General features: G+C 31.6%; 1 protein-coding gene across 2 annotated transcripts; it reads right to left on the reverse strand.

Moving 5' to 3' along the window:
• Positions 1-159: 159 nt before the first annotated feature.
• LOC107907454 (DNA-directed RNA polymerase 3, chloroplastic) lies at positions 160-9,166 on the reverse strand. Of its 2 annotated transcripts, XM_016834845.2 has the most exons (20): positions 8,290-9,144; positions 7,714-7,914; positions 7,467-7,600; positions 7,092-7,161; positions 6,730-6,788; positions 6,296-6,413; positions 5,630-5,743; positions 5,213-5,344; positions 4,640-5,056; positions 3,364-3,414; positions 3,032-3,102; positions 2,558-2,642; positions 2,275-2,427; positions 1,812-1,886; positions 1,613-1,702; positions 1,471-1,518; positions 1,261-1,375; positions 915-1,018; positions 739-814; positions 160-666 (listed from the first exon to the last, which is right to left on the reverse strand). In XM_016834845.2, the coding sequence occupies exons 1-20, from the start codon at positions 9,058-9,060 to the stop codon at positions 632-634; spliced, it is 2,919 nt and encodes a 972-aa protein (XP_016690334.1). In that variant the 5' UTR covers positions 9,061-9,144; the 3' UTR covers positions 160-631. The 2 variants fall into 2 exon arrangements, with proteins under 2 accessions (XP_016690334.1, XP_016690333.1); XM_016834844.2 differs by having other exon boundaries at positions 160-814; positions 8,290-9,166.
• Positions 9,167-15,107: the final 5,941 nt, after the last annotated feature.

Raw genomic sequence — 15,107 nt, forward strand, 5'->3', positions numbered from 1 at the left:
AGAATATTTTGTTCCATAAACCATTTATATTCTCTAATAAACAAATTGCAAAATGAAAGATCAAGCCACTCCTTGATAGTTTCTTCACCAAATTCGAATTATTAGTTTTTTTATAATAAAAAATCATGATTTTAAACATTAAATAATGAAAAAAAAAAAGAGAGAAGATCAATTTCATTAAGATGGGGGATTTTAAGGTTACATAGGTTGCTCTGATCATCAGGACATATTATTATTACTCAACGAGTGCTCCATTGCTACAACAAATACAAACATGAAATAAATAAAACAATTGCCTTGCTTACATTATTTCAAAAAAAAAAAAAAGAAGACGTCTTCTGTTGTCCTGATGATTAGCTTCTGCAGCAGAAAAAAAGTTCGCTGCGATGTATTTCGTATTTCGCATCGCTCTCACTTCCCAGTAAGGCAACAAGCATCAATCTATGTCCTAACACACTTCCATGTAAGCAGAAACCATGTTTCTGTAAATCTCAGCCGTGGCAAGGGATGTCCACAATCTAGATTAGAACTAACTGGAAAAAGCAGGAAGCAGTGTGGCCTTGGTTTCCCGAGTTTCGGTTGAGTCCCACATGGATTTTCTCCTTAGTCCTCAATGAAACTTTGTTGATTCTCAAGGGCAAAAGAATGTACAAGCTAGCACTGTTTCTGCAAATGATATAAAAATGTTGTTTTGCTCGGAGAATCAGTTGAAAAAGTACGGCGATTTGAGAACCTCACGCAAGTCAAAGTTGCCTCTCTCTGGGAGAGGAGGAAAAACCAACGTCGGGTATGATGTCTCAAAGCTTTCAAGCAACTGCATAGAATCAAAGTAAAATTAATATGATTAACAAAATGAACGAGACACAAATTTCAGTACTTTCTAATAATTGAAAGACAGGAATCACCATACTTACATTCTCAAGAACTGGCATGCTGTAAAGCTCCACAAATTTTTCTCTAAGTATCTGGTTCATCTTCTCCACATCACATGCGTGTGTCCAAAAAGAGTCATGGACCCCTGCAAATAGATTTATATGATAACGACACAAGCATTTAGATTACAGAAAAAAAAAAGTTATTTCAGACAGTTTTCCCCAATATCATCTTCAAATAGACCAGGTTTATGATTTCCTAAAAGAAAGAACTTTTCCCTATTAAGATAACATGTCAAGGCTCTATGCAAGTTATCTTGGCTGTTCTCAAGCAAATCAATCTAATATTTGTCTAAGCTCTGCCTGAGTAAAAGTTAGCAAAACAGACCTGCAAAATATAGACCCGCGTCTCTGCATGCAACAGCAGTCATCATCATGTGAGAACCATCAAGTGAATGCACAAAATTTGGAGGGAACGCTGTTCTCTGTTTCCTAACTTCTACCTGGAATTGACAAAATATGAGTGTTTCTACTTGCTTGGGAACAAACCAAAAGCAGAAATAGGATCTCAAAATAAGAGCCAGAATAAGGAACTTACTGAGTTGCCCTCCCGCTGCAAGGCTAATACTTGGAGAGTTGTTCTTATCTGAAAAGAAGCAGTGAATTTTGTTACTCTGATATCAATATTTATTTAATTGAAAGATTATTAAAGCATATCCTCATTCAACTATAATACTTACGAGATGTCGTTCACTTTTATAGTAGGGCTGAACAACAGGGAGACCAAGAGGTGTTGTCCACCGCACAGGTTGATTCTCTGAAGCAATAACCTACAATACATAGATTTAACACTAGTAAATTGATTGTACTAAAACTCATTGCTCCTTAATTACGATAAGGTAGTTTGCATCATGATTCTTGTAATATAAAAAGTCATACCTTTGCACAGTCACCTAACCAACCCATTATGTTGCGTGCTGCTTGGAATAATTCTCCGAGGGCAGCCAATGTCACCTGTTAAAATTTGACTTTAGCATAATCTTCTATTGTTAATTATTTAAATTCAACAGAAACACCAACAAACACATACACAGCATGCACACATAAAATAGAACATCTCTTCCATCCTACAAATCCTCTGATATAACAGTATAGGAACCATACCCTCATAAAATAAAAGGAAAAACAATTTAGAACACCCATTTGATTTCATCTAACAACACTACTTTTCAGTAAGATACCAATGTCAAGAAATCGAGAAAAGGAAGGGTACTGAGAACAACTGAAGAGAAAGAGATCTAACTGGATGCATGTGCACAGAAACCAAGCATCGTGTATTTATAGTGCAGAGGTTATCACAATTAATGCTTGCGGAGTATATAATACTAAATGGATTACTTACTTTAGCAGTATAACAAGCTGCAGAAAATAGCAGCCTATCATCAGTTATATGACCCTTCTCCTCTAATCTTCGTTTTATTTGCTCACGTGCCCCAACAAAAGTTACACCATATACTGAAGTCATTACCGTTTGCTTTACTAATTTTCGATCCACCTGAAAGTTTCCAACATTTTAATCTGTTAGTTAAAGGGGGGAAGTCCTAACTCAAAATCAAGTGTAAATAGTTTAGATGTTAACTGTTCAAGGAAATCTAGTAAATTGAGTAAATAAAACCAAGTCCAACCTGATCAATTAAGAGCTTTGCCAATAAAGCATTGGGATTCGTCGCAGGATCCTTGTTACTGTCCCTCTTCATTATATTGTGAACCCTGTTAATCCCCAGAAGATATAAACAGTGACGAAGAATAAGGACATCCTTTATTTCTCATTTTCTAGTACTAAATTTCAGAATACACAGAAATAGATTTTTTTTTCCCCAGAAACTAAAGCAGCAGCAAAGAGAAATGAGGCTGACATAAAATATATATGGGACTAAACATTAAAGGTTTGAATTTTCCTTTGTTACTTCAATAAAGAAGAAGTATGTTTACGCCTTCGGTTGTTTTTTCTCCTTTCCTCATTTTTAAGCAACAACTAAATGCAGCCAACATTATCAACAAGAAAATTTCTGAATGGAGCAAGACAAGTTTATATGCAGCATGCTTATATACGCCCTATAACGAGTTTTCTAGATAATAACTAAAAGGATTTAATATACCTCACAGCGATTTCAGAATAAACATCAGCTGGTTTCTCTCCAGCAACCAAGTTAACAGCTGCAGCTTCCAACTAGGGAACAGATAAAAGATGTGAGACCATAGATGCACTTTTAATAACTAATCCAGAAAAACTGGCTAACCATAAACTGATAATTAGTGGGTAATAATTTTGTAACAAAGATAAGTTGAACTGGAACACAACTTCAGGTTCTAAAATATATTGAGAAAACATGTATCTGTGTGTGTATTTGTGTGTAACCCAAACATGACGATATCAATTGTGGATTATTCAGAACAAGGAAAAAAGCTTATCTACAAACCACAAACATACATTGTCTCTTCCCAAGGCTGCATAGTGCTGTAAGCCATTGCAGGAACCATCCTGTAATAATTTTTTAAGGGAGAGAAGGAAAGGAAAAGAAGCGTGAGGCACATGAAGTAGTTAAGGGGAAAAAATGAAATAAAAACTGTTACGATCTTAGCATCCACAACAGAAACAAGAAACAATAAAGCTAATTAAACAACTAAGAGAAGATAATTTTAAAATGTTCATGTAAGGTATATTGAAGAGGAAAAAGATTCAAATGCATGTAAGGGAAACTGATAAACAATACCCTTTAACCAGGGAGAATAGAATCAAAATAATGCAGGTAATTTCTAGTTAGAGGTGTGCATGGGCCAGGCCAGTTTTGGGCTGGGTTCAATTAAAAATTTAGGCCCATTTGCTAGGCCTGGGACCGGCCCAAAAAATGGGCCTAAAATGTTTCACAAGCCCGACCCGGATAAAAATGTTAAAACTCAGGCCCAACCCGGCCCGCCCATATTAATTTTTATATATTTTTTATATAATTTTAAAAAATATATAATACATCAAAAATATTAAAAACATCAAAATAAATATTTCCCAACAAATTGAAAATAAATTTTAAAAAATATGTATACTTAAATAACACTAACATAGATGCAACTTAACAAGCAAATGACTCTAAAATAATAACAAAATTAACAATAAAATAAGTTTTATACAATATCCAAACAATAACAACAAAATAGTAGCAACATAATAGTAAAATGGTAGCAAAATAGGGAGAAAACAATAAGAAAATAATATATATTTTTTAAAAACAGATTTTTTTTTGTCCCTTAGTGAATTCAAGCCGGGGCCCAGGCCAAAAATGCCTTACCTGAGGCCCAGCCTTTTTTTTAAATGGGCCTTATTTTTTGTCCAAGCCCATTTTCCAGGCCTATATTTTTGCCCCAACCCTCTCACATTTCGGGCCGGGCTGGGTGGCCCGACCCATTAACAGGTCTATTTCTAACCAATCATTTATATAAGTTACAATCCTAAGATGTGGCAGCAGTAAAAGGTCATTACAAGCAACGAACATATCATGTCATTCACAGAACGCAAAACTATTGAAATTGGATGATCATGGCAAAAGAGATAAGTATATTATTTAAATCAATTGAATTTCGACTTTGAAATGTTGATTGTGCAGAAATGTAACTCAACAAGCAACCTAGAGAAATTTACTTATCATATGTTTCAGCTTAGGCATATGGAAATTGTCCTTGTCTTTGCTTCAAGGACCCTAATGAAAATTTACCTGATGAATTGGCAGGTAAGAGATCATACTATGTGGTGATGTGCTCTTTAAGGCTTCTGACAGGTTCATACAAGCAGCTAAGCACTGAAAAGGATCCTCAGCGGTTAACCACCATCGGTTTCCATTAATAGGGTTTTCTGCTGAATCAAATATTTCATCTAAATGGTTATCAACAAATGCCAGACGCCCGTCATGGGAAAGCTTTTCAACACCTCCTGAGTACAGGTTTGCTAAATGTATTTTCAGCCAATGTAATCCTGATCTCCCCAATGGTCGTCCTTCAGCAAATTCAAGAACTCCTCGACAGAGATCAGAACTTAGATGATTCAAATGTGGATGCATGGGGTATGCACGGCCTCGAAAATCAAGATTGTGAGGATAATAAAAGCCTTCCTCATTTTCCATTTTCCGAGCCACCTGTTTTAGGGCAAGCTTCTTAGAATGCGTAGGACAAAATGAAACAAAACCAGAAGGGAAACATATGAAAAGACATGCACAGACAGGCGATGCATCAAAGTAAAAACCATTAAGCAAAGCACACATTGATACACATGGGAGGGGGAGAGATGTTACAGAAAGCTTAAGTTCGGTGTCGCATCGCTGAGAATGTCTTTCACGATTAACCTTGTTTGCCTTTCTCACGCTCCATTTCCACTCTTGGATTTCTGTTGAATCCTCTGAATAAGGTTTCTCTGGTATAGGAATCTACAAAGCACAATGAAGGTATATTTTAGGGAGAGAAAGGCTGTAAATATGCTCTCATACCAAATTAAATGGCTAAATATTATTTGGCATGCAGTGGAAGAAAAAAGCAGACAGTAAGCACCTTAGAATATTGAATTCGTTATGATGTTGATTCACAGTTTTTGTTTGTTCCACAAAGTAAAATAATCATAAACAATTTAAAGAGTACCATTCAAGCAGTGTTAGCAGAAAAATAATAATAACCAAAAAGTAAATTTCAAAAGCGAAAATTGAAGATGTGCTCACATCATTACGATCAACCAAGCCTGCAATGTTGCCACCACTAGCCCAAATACTCTCTACCACGGCAAGCACCTTGTTATTCACTCTCCATTTGGTGCTTCCAAGTGTATCCAGGGCCTGCACACATGCCATTCCGGCAAGTCAAGCAGCATTAGCTATTAGAGAGATACTGACAATAACCACTCCTTCAAGGCAAGCTTTCAATTGCTCAAAAGAGAATTTATAACAAATTCTCACAGTTCTAGGTCGTTGCTTTCAATCATATCATTATTCAAAACGATTAGATATAGAAACTCAACTCAAATCTCATAAGAAATTGGCACAGGAGAATTTTTCAAATTATCCTTTCCATAAGAAGGTATTTTAGAATAATCATAAGAAATTAGGGGGAACCTTTTCGTTTTCCTTTTCTTAAGATAAGGAACATGTGTTTTTACATCCACATATGTACGAGAACTAGATGGAAGGTAAATTGCAAGATTTGGGAGAAGGGCAAACCTTTTAATTAAACAATAAAAAATATCAGGAAAACACAGAACTGTAGAACTTATTACATGACATGTCCCAGACGAATTTTGCAAGTCAGGTCAACAAACATCTTTGGCCTTAAGTTATACAACAAGAAAGTAATGCGTGAAAATAAGAAAACAAGAAGCTCCAAGTTATTACCTCAAATACTTTCCGCATATTTTTTACATTGACACCCTTAAGCGCCTCTTGTTGTTTCCTTGATCCATGAGTTCGCATGACATAAGAAGGCAAGAACAAGTAGCCACCCTTGTCGTACCTGAAAGGAGTTTGTAAATACATAAGTGTAACTTAGAGTTACTACCCTGAGTGCCTCAGTGCAGAATACATTATACCTTCAGCTTAATGTCTAATAACTGATTTATATTTTTGTTTGTTTATTTGGCTTCAGACAGGGAAATCAATAAAAGGAATGTAGAAATGTAACATGTTGACTCCTTTTAATTTACAGAAAACATATCTACTTTTTTTTTCTTTTCTTTTTGCAGAAAAACATTTTGACTCCTGCAAGCTACATGTAATAAAATTTCTGGAGAGCAACTATCAGTCCATTCTAATTTTTCTCTCTAGCATACCCTTTCCATTTTTTGGGAGGCACCAACATTGGTACATAAGGAATCATCATATGCTTAGCCTGCACACAAACAAAAGAAACAAAATGTATTTGAGTTTCAGGAATCCAAGAGAGTCAACATACAATTTATTAAGTCAATGCCCATATTGCTGACTAGAATGCCTTCTGAGCTTAGTTATCAGTAATTATCATTCCATTGTCTGATAATAAGTTGACTAGTGTACAGCTTTATGCGTGTGGCTAGACTAAAAAAAGTAAACATTGGAAGCATTAAACAGGAAGTATTAAACTATAACCTCACAAGATAATTAACTGTTAGATTTCCAGAATAGAAAGAATAAATGAAAAGAAATGGCAACTTACAGATTTGTCAAGCCCAGAACGTATCAGAGGATCACATTCAATAACACCATATCTCTTCTTAATCTTTTGCCTACAAAACCCATTATTTAGAAAAATTATTGCTACTGGAAAAACACAAAATGAAAATAGCATTGATTGCACCCCTCCATCCTCAAATGTACCACACACACTTTGTGTGTAGATTCCGAAAAAGAACGACATCAAATGCAGTACCAACTGACATAGAAATCAGATCTAACATATGCAGACAATTCCACATCTAAGAAATAGCCTAGTGACTAATTGCCTAGAAAATGATTTAGCAGAAAATAATTAGGGGCATGGGGTACATCCTGCAAAGATAAATTGCTGAGCAAAAAGAAGATGGAGTCTCACCCGGGGCCCCTCGAGATAGTTTTAAATTTATGTCTAAAAGCAGGTCGAACGTCCAGAGGGCTATCTCCTGACTGGTCAATTGGAGGTTGTACATAAGCTGTTTCAGTTAATAGTTCTAGAAGACGACTTCCAAGCTGCACGATAACATTCAGCCAAGAAAGGGTTTTCAAAATCTAAAAGATAGAGGAAAAACCTTTTAAAATAATCAATCATTAAAAAAAAAGAAGGTATGCAAAAGGCTGCAAACCTTGGCTTGAGCATCTCGACCCCAAGGTTTAATTTCTTCATTTTTTACCAGCTTCTGCACCTCAGTGAGTCTTCTCCTCCTAATCAAACTATTAACACGTTTCCTAAGTATCTCCTTCTCCTTGCTCGCCCCTTGAACCTCATCTACAATCTGCTTCCTCTGATAGTTCTTAGTTTTCTCCAAGAAGCTATGAATTCTAACCTGAGACAAAGTAGAAATAACAAAGCGTCATCCTCATTATAACAACAATAAAAATAGAAAGAGTCAACTGAGAAGGCCAACACCCTGAAGTAGTAGATGCTGATAAATGAAATTGCATAACGTGAAGAAATAAATCGCATTTACATATAAGGTAAAGATTGAAAGAATGACTTATATGAACCACAAAGCTCCAACTTGTGAATCTTCAACATAAAATTGAAGAAACCCAAACTTTGCCTATTACCCTTTCTTAATTCGTTTGCAATCTAAATTTTCAATCCCTCCCTAACTTTCTCAAATCCATAAAAAACAAAACATTACGCTAAAATAATAATAATTTAAAAAAGAAGCGAAAACTAAGCTTGATAGGCAAACCTCCTGTTCAATAGCCACTCCAATATGCACAGCAGCCTGAACAACCTGCACATACCCATCTTCCTCAGCTCCCATAACCAATCCCATCATCTTATGCATAACTATAACCGCCAATTTATCCGCCGGTAACAATTCAATATGCGGCGCATAAGCCGCTCTAAGTTTCTTGTTTTTTCCCTTCTGCACCTTTTGTTCCTTCGCAATTGCCTCCCTCAACGGCTCAAACCATCCCAGAAACAACCCTTTCACGTAAGGCAAATTGGGAGCCAATTTCTTCTCACACATTTCCCTCTCCAATTCCCTGTACTCTTCCACCATCTTCTCCCAAGCTTCAGTCTCTTCCTTTACTTGTCTCCTCCTAAGCAAATTATACTTCCTCTTCTCGATCTCTTTGTGCTCTATTTTAACAGTCTGGTTGGTCATTTTGTAAAGACCCTTCCAAAATAAAGCTGATATCCAAGGTGGGTCTTGGATAAATATCCTTGGGGCAGATTCTGGGGAAAGAATTTGGCGGCTGTGAGCATTGGGTAACAATAATTTTTTTGGGTTTTCGATGTTTTGTACGATGTTGTCTTGGAGAGAGTCGCATAAAGGGAGGAAACGAGGTGGCTTTGTAGGGTAATTGAGACTCCGATGGATAGGGAAAGAGAAAATAAGAGGAAAGGTCTGTTTGGGAAGGGAAAATAGAGGTTTTTTGTGAGGTTTTTGGGATGTGGGAGGCTTTGAATAAGTTGGGTACTGAGTTAAGGGAAGTGAGCCAGTGGCAGCCATTTTTGGTGGTTGGGGAGATAAGGAGGGGTTTTCAGGGCGGTGAAGAATGAAAGAGGAACCTCCCTTAAACCTCTGGAGTATATGTCCTTTTGAATGATATTTTTTTGCTGTCAATTTCAAAAAGATAATAGTAATAAAATAAAAAATTGGACGAGGATAAATAATTGATAAGTTTTTTATTTTGTTGATTAAAATTTTAAAAAAATTATAAAATTGTGATTAAACTGTTTTAAAATTTTATTTAAGCTAATTGGGTCGTTGTGTATGGTTTATTTGTTTGCATTTTCTTTTCTTACCATCTAGCTTTCTTTTCATGAAACAGTTTTGAACATCATTAATTTATATAACAAAGTTTAAAATACTTTCTTTTTCGATTTATTGATACCGATTATCAAATCAACTTGTATCTAAGTATGCACTTTTACTCATCTATGGATGTTAACCTATCATATTAATTGTTAAATCGTCACTTAGAGTTCGTTAGTCAAATATTTTTTCTTTTTTTAAAAGAATAACAACTCAATAACTTGAATAAAAACTTTCAAATAGTTCAATAATTAACCTAAATGTTTTTCTTTTAAAGAATGAAAGTAAGATTATCGAGAAATAGAATTTAAAAATTGTGTAAGTTAAACATGATCAGAATTTTATTATTATTTTGTCTCTAATTGAGTAGAAATTAAAAAGTATAGTTAATTAAAAAACATTGGTATGAAATTAATTGATTTACATGTAAAAGGTTTTACGAAAATTGTTGTTTTGCATTTTTCTATGTTTGTTTAATAGAAAGCAGCTTGGTAAACGAAAAATATCATACAGTAATTTTATTTTTATATAAAAATTAACTTAAATCAAAATTAATATTATTATGTTGATAATAAATTTTATTTTCACTTTTAAAAATATTTAAAAATATTAATATAAAATATTATATTTTTCATTATTATTAAACATACATATTTAATTATTTATATTTAGTCATATAATAAATTATTAATATAAATAATATAATTTATTATTTCAATAATTTATTTAATATTTCAACTTTATTTTAATAATAAATTTTAAAATGATAATTTTAAATAATATTATTCACATACTATTAAAAATATTCAATATTAATATTTTAATAATAAATATTTATTACAATTATAAATATACTAATAATAAATGTTTTGTAGTATAAAGGTTAAAATATGTCATAAATCTATGTACACTTCACAAATTTGCAATTTAATCTCTATACTTTTATTTTCAAGAATTTAGTCCCTCTACTTTTCAGATATGGAAATCAAGTTCAATTGTTGACATTGTTAATTTTTGTTTTCAATTTTGTTGATTTCATATTTTTAAATAAAAAATACTAACTTAGTAGTCATATAACTAAAAAATGATATTGTAATGAACTTGAATTTAACAAAATATTTTTAATATATGCAAAAAAAACAATTCAAAATATAAATTTATAAATATAAAATAAATTCAATAAAACAATAAAAATATAAGAAAATATCAAATTTATATTTGTTTTATTGAAAACAAATTTTATAAAATATTTGTAAAAAATCTGCCAAGCAATAGAAAATATTTTACACAGATTTATCAAAACATTAGAAAATATTAACTTATCTAGGAAAGTAAGTCATTTTCCAGAAATCATTTCCCGAAAATCATTTTCATTGAAATAAATAGATCATTAGCTTACCTGACATGAGCATTGTTATTAATGTAGAAGGATGTGGGTTCAAATGTGTTTAAATGTATTCTTTATTATTTTATTCATATATAGAATATTATATATGATAAAATATTAATATTTACATTTAAAAATTACTATTATAACTATACTACATTAACAAGTATACTACAAAGCATAATATATGAAAAATGGAAATATATATATAAAGATTAAACTACACAAATTTCATACATTAGAAATTCGCACATCACAATTGAGTATTATGAGTAAGTGTGTGCATTTTTTAATTTTAACCAAATTAATCGACAGAATTGAATTAGTTTGGTTAATCGGTCAAACATTGAATCTAATTCGATCTAGAGTTTATTAAATGTTTTTTTTTAGTTTCATTTATCAATTAATTCGATTCAAAGCCAGATAATTGTTAATAATATCTAACCAAAATGAAATTATTAACAATATATTATAGATCCAATATATAAATAGGGACTAAATAAGGCTTATAGGTCGATTTTAAAATTTATTTAGACATTTAGGCTAATTTTAAAATTATTTAGGGAAATAGGTCGATTTTGAGGAAAAGCTCGTCCAGCTGGGTGAGCTTTCCATACACGTGTCAAGAAAGCTCGCTTAGCTGAACACATTTTCCCTTAAGTTGCAATTTTTTACTTTTTTAAATTCAATTAATTTCTTTAGTTGGATGATTAAATATTGGTGGTTTTGTCATTGAGTCTCAGGTTTGATTCATTTTCTACTCACATTTATATTTTTTATTTCATATTGTTTTAAGCTTCGTCTTTTTAGCTTCCTTAGTTAACTGATTAAATAATAATTATTTCATTATTGAGACCCAATTTTAATTCCCCTTTTCTAAATATATTTGTAATTTTTATTTCATATTGTTTCAAGTTTTTCTAATTAATAAATATATTGTTTTTAATTTTTATATTTTAATTCATCGTTTTAATTAATAAATCTTTTATTCATTAAATCAAATAATAAATATGTAATTATATAATAAAAATATATACTTTACATACATCATTATGTTGAAAATATTTGAAATCAATAACTCCTTTATATATAATATAAACATCAACTAATTTTTTTGATGTATTTTTCTTTATATATAATATTTACATGTCAAATATTTATTTTCTCTACATATATTGTGGGTATGGTGATTTTTAAAATTATAAAACGAAATAATTATTTCAAATATAAGAATTATTTTTATATGCAAAATATTTCAAATTTTGTTTTTTCATCTACATTATTAGTATGATATTTCAAATATTTTTATATGTGAAATATTTTAATTAATTATTTGAAATGTCATTATGTTTACATGTGAAATATTTTAAATACACATACAAAAATATTTACTAATTTACTAAAATTAATCATATTTATAATAATTATTCGATTTTAATAAAAGATTTATTAATTAAAAAGATGAATTAAAATAAAAAAAATTGAAAATAATATATTTATTAATTAAAAATTAATAAAAACTTAAACAATATGAAATAAAAATTACAAATATGTTTTGAAAAGGGAATTGAGCATGGGTCTCAAAGATGAAATCATTATTATTTAACCATTTAACTAAGGAACCTAATATGTTAAAAACATTTGTTGAAAAAAAGAAGAAGCCTAAAACAACATGAAATAAAAAATATAAACATGATTGGGAGAGGAATCAAATTTGGGATTCAAGAACAAAATCACCAGCATTTAACCATCCAACCAAAGAAATTAATTATATTAAAAAAAGTAAAAAATTGCAACTTAAAAGGGAAAGTGCGTCCAGTTGGGCGAGCTCTCTTAACACGTGTATGGACGCGCTTTCCAAAAAGCTCGCCCAACGAAACAAGTTCTCTCAAAATCAACTTGGTTCCCTAAATAATTTTAAAACCGGCCTAAAGACCTAAATAAATTTCAAAATCGGCTTATAGGACTTATTTAACCATAAATAGGTGCAATAATCCAAAATATAAAAAATTAATAGATTTACATATATATATTCTTATAAGACTTAAAAAATATTACGAAAATTAAAATTATTTGAAAAATAAAACAAAATTAAATTTAAAAAAAATTAAAAAAAAACTGTAAATTCACTCGATTAATGAACTTAATTCTTTATTAAGGTAAATTTTTATAAACTCATTAAAATTACATTTTTTTCATCTAAACAATGGAGTCTTACATATTCAAACTGATCTCCTTTGTATTGATTTACAAAATATAAAAATAACTTTTGTGGTTATTTTCATATATAATACTGATAAAAAAGAAGAAGAAGATGTATTCAATGTTATTACTAAAATACTAAAATTACCTAGTTTGTCTTAATTATGTAGTTTGCCATTAAGCAATGCATCATCCCCCGTTAATTAAAAACACGAGCAGATAGCACATTTTCCTCCCAATAATAACTCAAACCTGCACATAGGGCAAGATTTTTTCCTCCAAACCCATCGAGCAATGCATCTCCCATGGAAAGCATGCGAACAAGGTGTCTTTACACAGGTTCCATTAGACAGCCCTTCCAAGCATATAGCACACGTGCTACCATCAGCCGCCAATGTCTCACCACCACGATCACATGCTTCAAACGAACCCAATCCCGGCACCGGCACCAACATCATCAAAAACCCAGACCTTAACTCCAACGAGCATGTCAACCTCATCAAAATACCTTCTTCGTCAACAACAGCTTCGCCATTATCAAACCATCCTCTTTTATAAACTTGACAACCCATCTTGCCAAAAACCCATGTTTGGTTTACATCAACAACGATGAGCACTTTAGGTGAGTCGGGTTCAGTGATTGTTTCAAGCCCAAAACTGTAATTGTCAGCGAGGTATTTCGATATGCTGTTGGTCAATGATTTAACGTTGGTTTCCTCGAAAATCTGTTTGGTACTGAAAACGGCTTCGTAAACCAGTTGCTGGACGCTGTTTGGGGAAGACAAGCGTTCGAGGTTAAATCCGAACATGTAGGAATTTGGGTCCCAAGAACAACGATGTTTGATTTAAAACACGAATTGTCCTGGAAAAATATGGCGATTGTCTTGTAATTCGGCACTTAATTCGAAGACGCGAACTTGTTCTTGAACTGGAACTTCCATCATTTTTAGTGACAAGAAGAATAATAAGCAGTAGGCTTAATTATGACTTTGCGGCAAATAATAGGCGTATTATTTAAATAACCCTAAAGTAGCCCTAACATTTATGGATTGCCTATTTTTTTTTGATAATATGGATTACGTATATTTTAAATAAAGAAATAAAATTATCTTCTATTAATTGGTTTTGCTTTTTTATTATTTAATAGTGTAAGCATCTGACGTGTTTTTAATATTTTCCTTTTAAGTTTTTATTTATATTTGATATCAATAACTTTTTTTTGTTAAAATTGAATTAAATGCAAGTTTAAAGTATTTAAATTTTATTTGAATTTAAAAATAAATTAATCATATTTTAATTATATAGTACAACCTATGGCATTAATTAAAAAATAAATTAATAAACAAATTTAAATTAATTATTGCAAATTTAAATTTGCATGTTTCATTCTTTAAAGATAAAAAAGATTTCGACCAACCTATGCAAACGTGGAAATTGGTCAAACCAATGTAATCCGGAACAAGAAAGGAAAAAGATATATGAATTAGTGATGTAGTCCTTGGGCAATTTACCAATAAAAGTTTTTTTTTTTCAAAAATTATCGAAATGGGCTTATTTTTAATTATTTACCGAAATTATCCTTTTTCGGGGAAATCGCGTCCACATCAGCGCGATGTCAGGGTACGCGTCAGGAAATCGCGTCCAAGTCAGCGCGAGATGCTGACGTGGAAGGAAATCGCGCTTTCAAGGAAGCGATTTCCTTCCACATCAGCATCTCGCGCTGACGTGGACGCGATTTCGGCCCTCGCGTGAACAGTACCCAATGGTCAAAAAAATAAAATATCCGGGCCCATTTCGATAAATTTTAAAAATATAGGGCTTTTTTGGTATTTTGAAAAAATAAATTTTGAATCTTTTATTTTTTTAATCAATTAACTCTTCAATATTACATCAATAGCAACAAGTACAAAAAAAATTCAAAATTGTTACCAACAAGATACTAAGGGAAAAGAGCAAGCATCTTAACCAACTAAGCTAAACTAATTAATTAACATATTATAGAAATATTGTTATTATCTTAATTATATTAATTACGTTCTAACGATTTATCAGACCTATTTCATACACGTGTCAAATCAGAAAAAATAATACAACAATTATGTAAAAAATCCAGTGTTTACTTCAAATAAATAAGGAAAATAATGATTTGAAT

The sequence above is a fragment of the Gossypium hirsutum genome, chromosome D05 (genome assembly GCF_007990345.1).
Source record: "Gossypium hirsutum isolate 1008001.06 chromosome D05, Gossypium_hirsutum_v2.1, whole genome shotgun sequence".
Lineage (NCBI taxonomy): Eukaryota > Viridiplantae > Streptophyta > Magnoliopsida > Malvales > Malvaceae > Gossypium > Gossypium hirsutum.

Excerpts from the sequence above, each read along its gene's own strand:
- LOC107907454 (XM_016834844.2), bottom strand. The coding sequence starts at position 9,060 with ATGGCTGCCACTGGCTCACTTCCCTTAACTCAGTACCCAACTTATTCA. Across the intron at positions 7,162-7,466 it reads ACTATCTCGAGGGGCCCCGG|GCAAAAGATTAAGAAGAGAT; the intron begins GTGAGACTCCAT and ends TGGGTTTTGTAG. Across the intron at positions 5,744-6,295 it reads ATATGCGGAAAGTATTTGAG|GCCCTGGATACACTTGGAAG; the intron begins GTAATAACTTGG and ends GCATGTGTGCAG.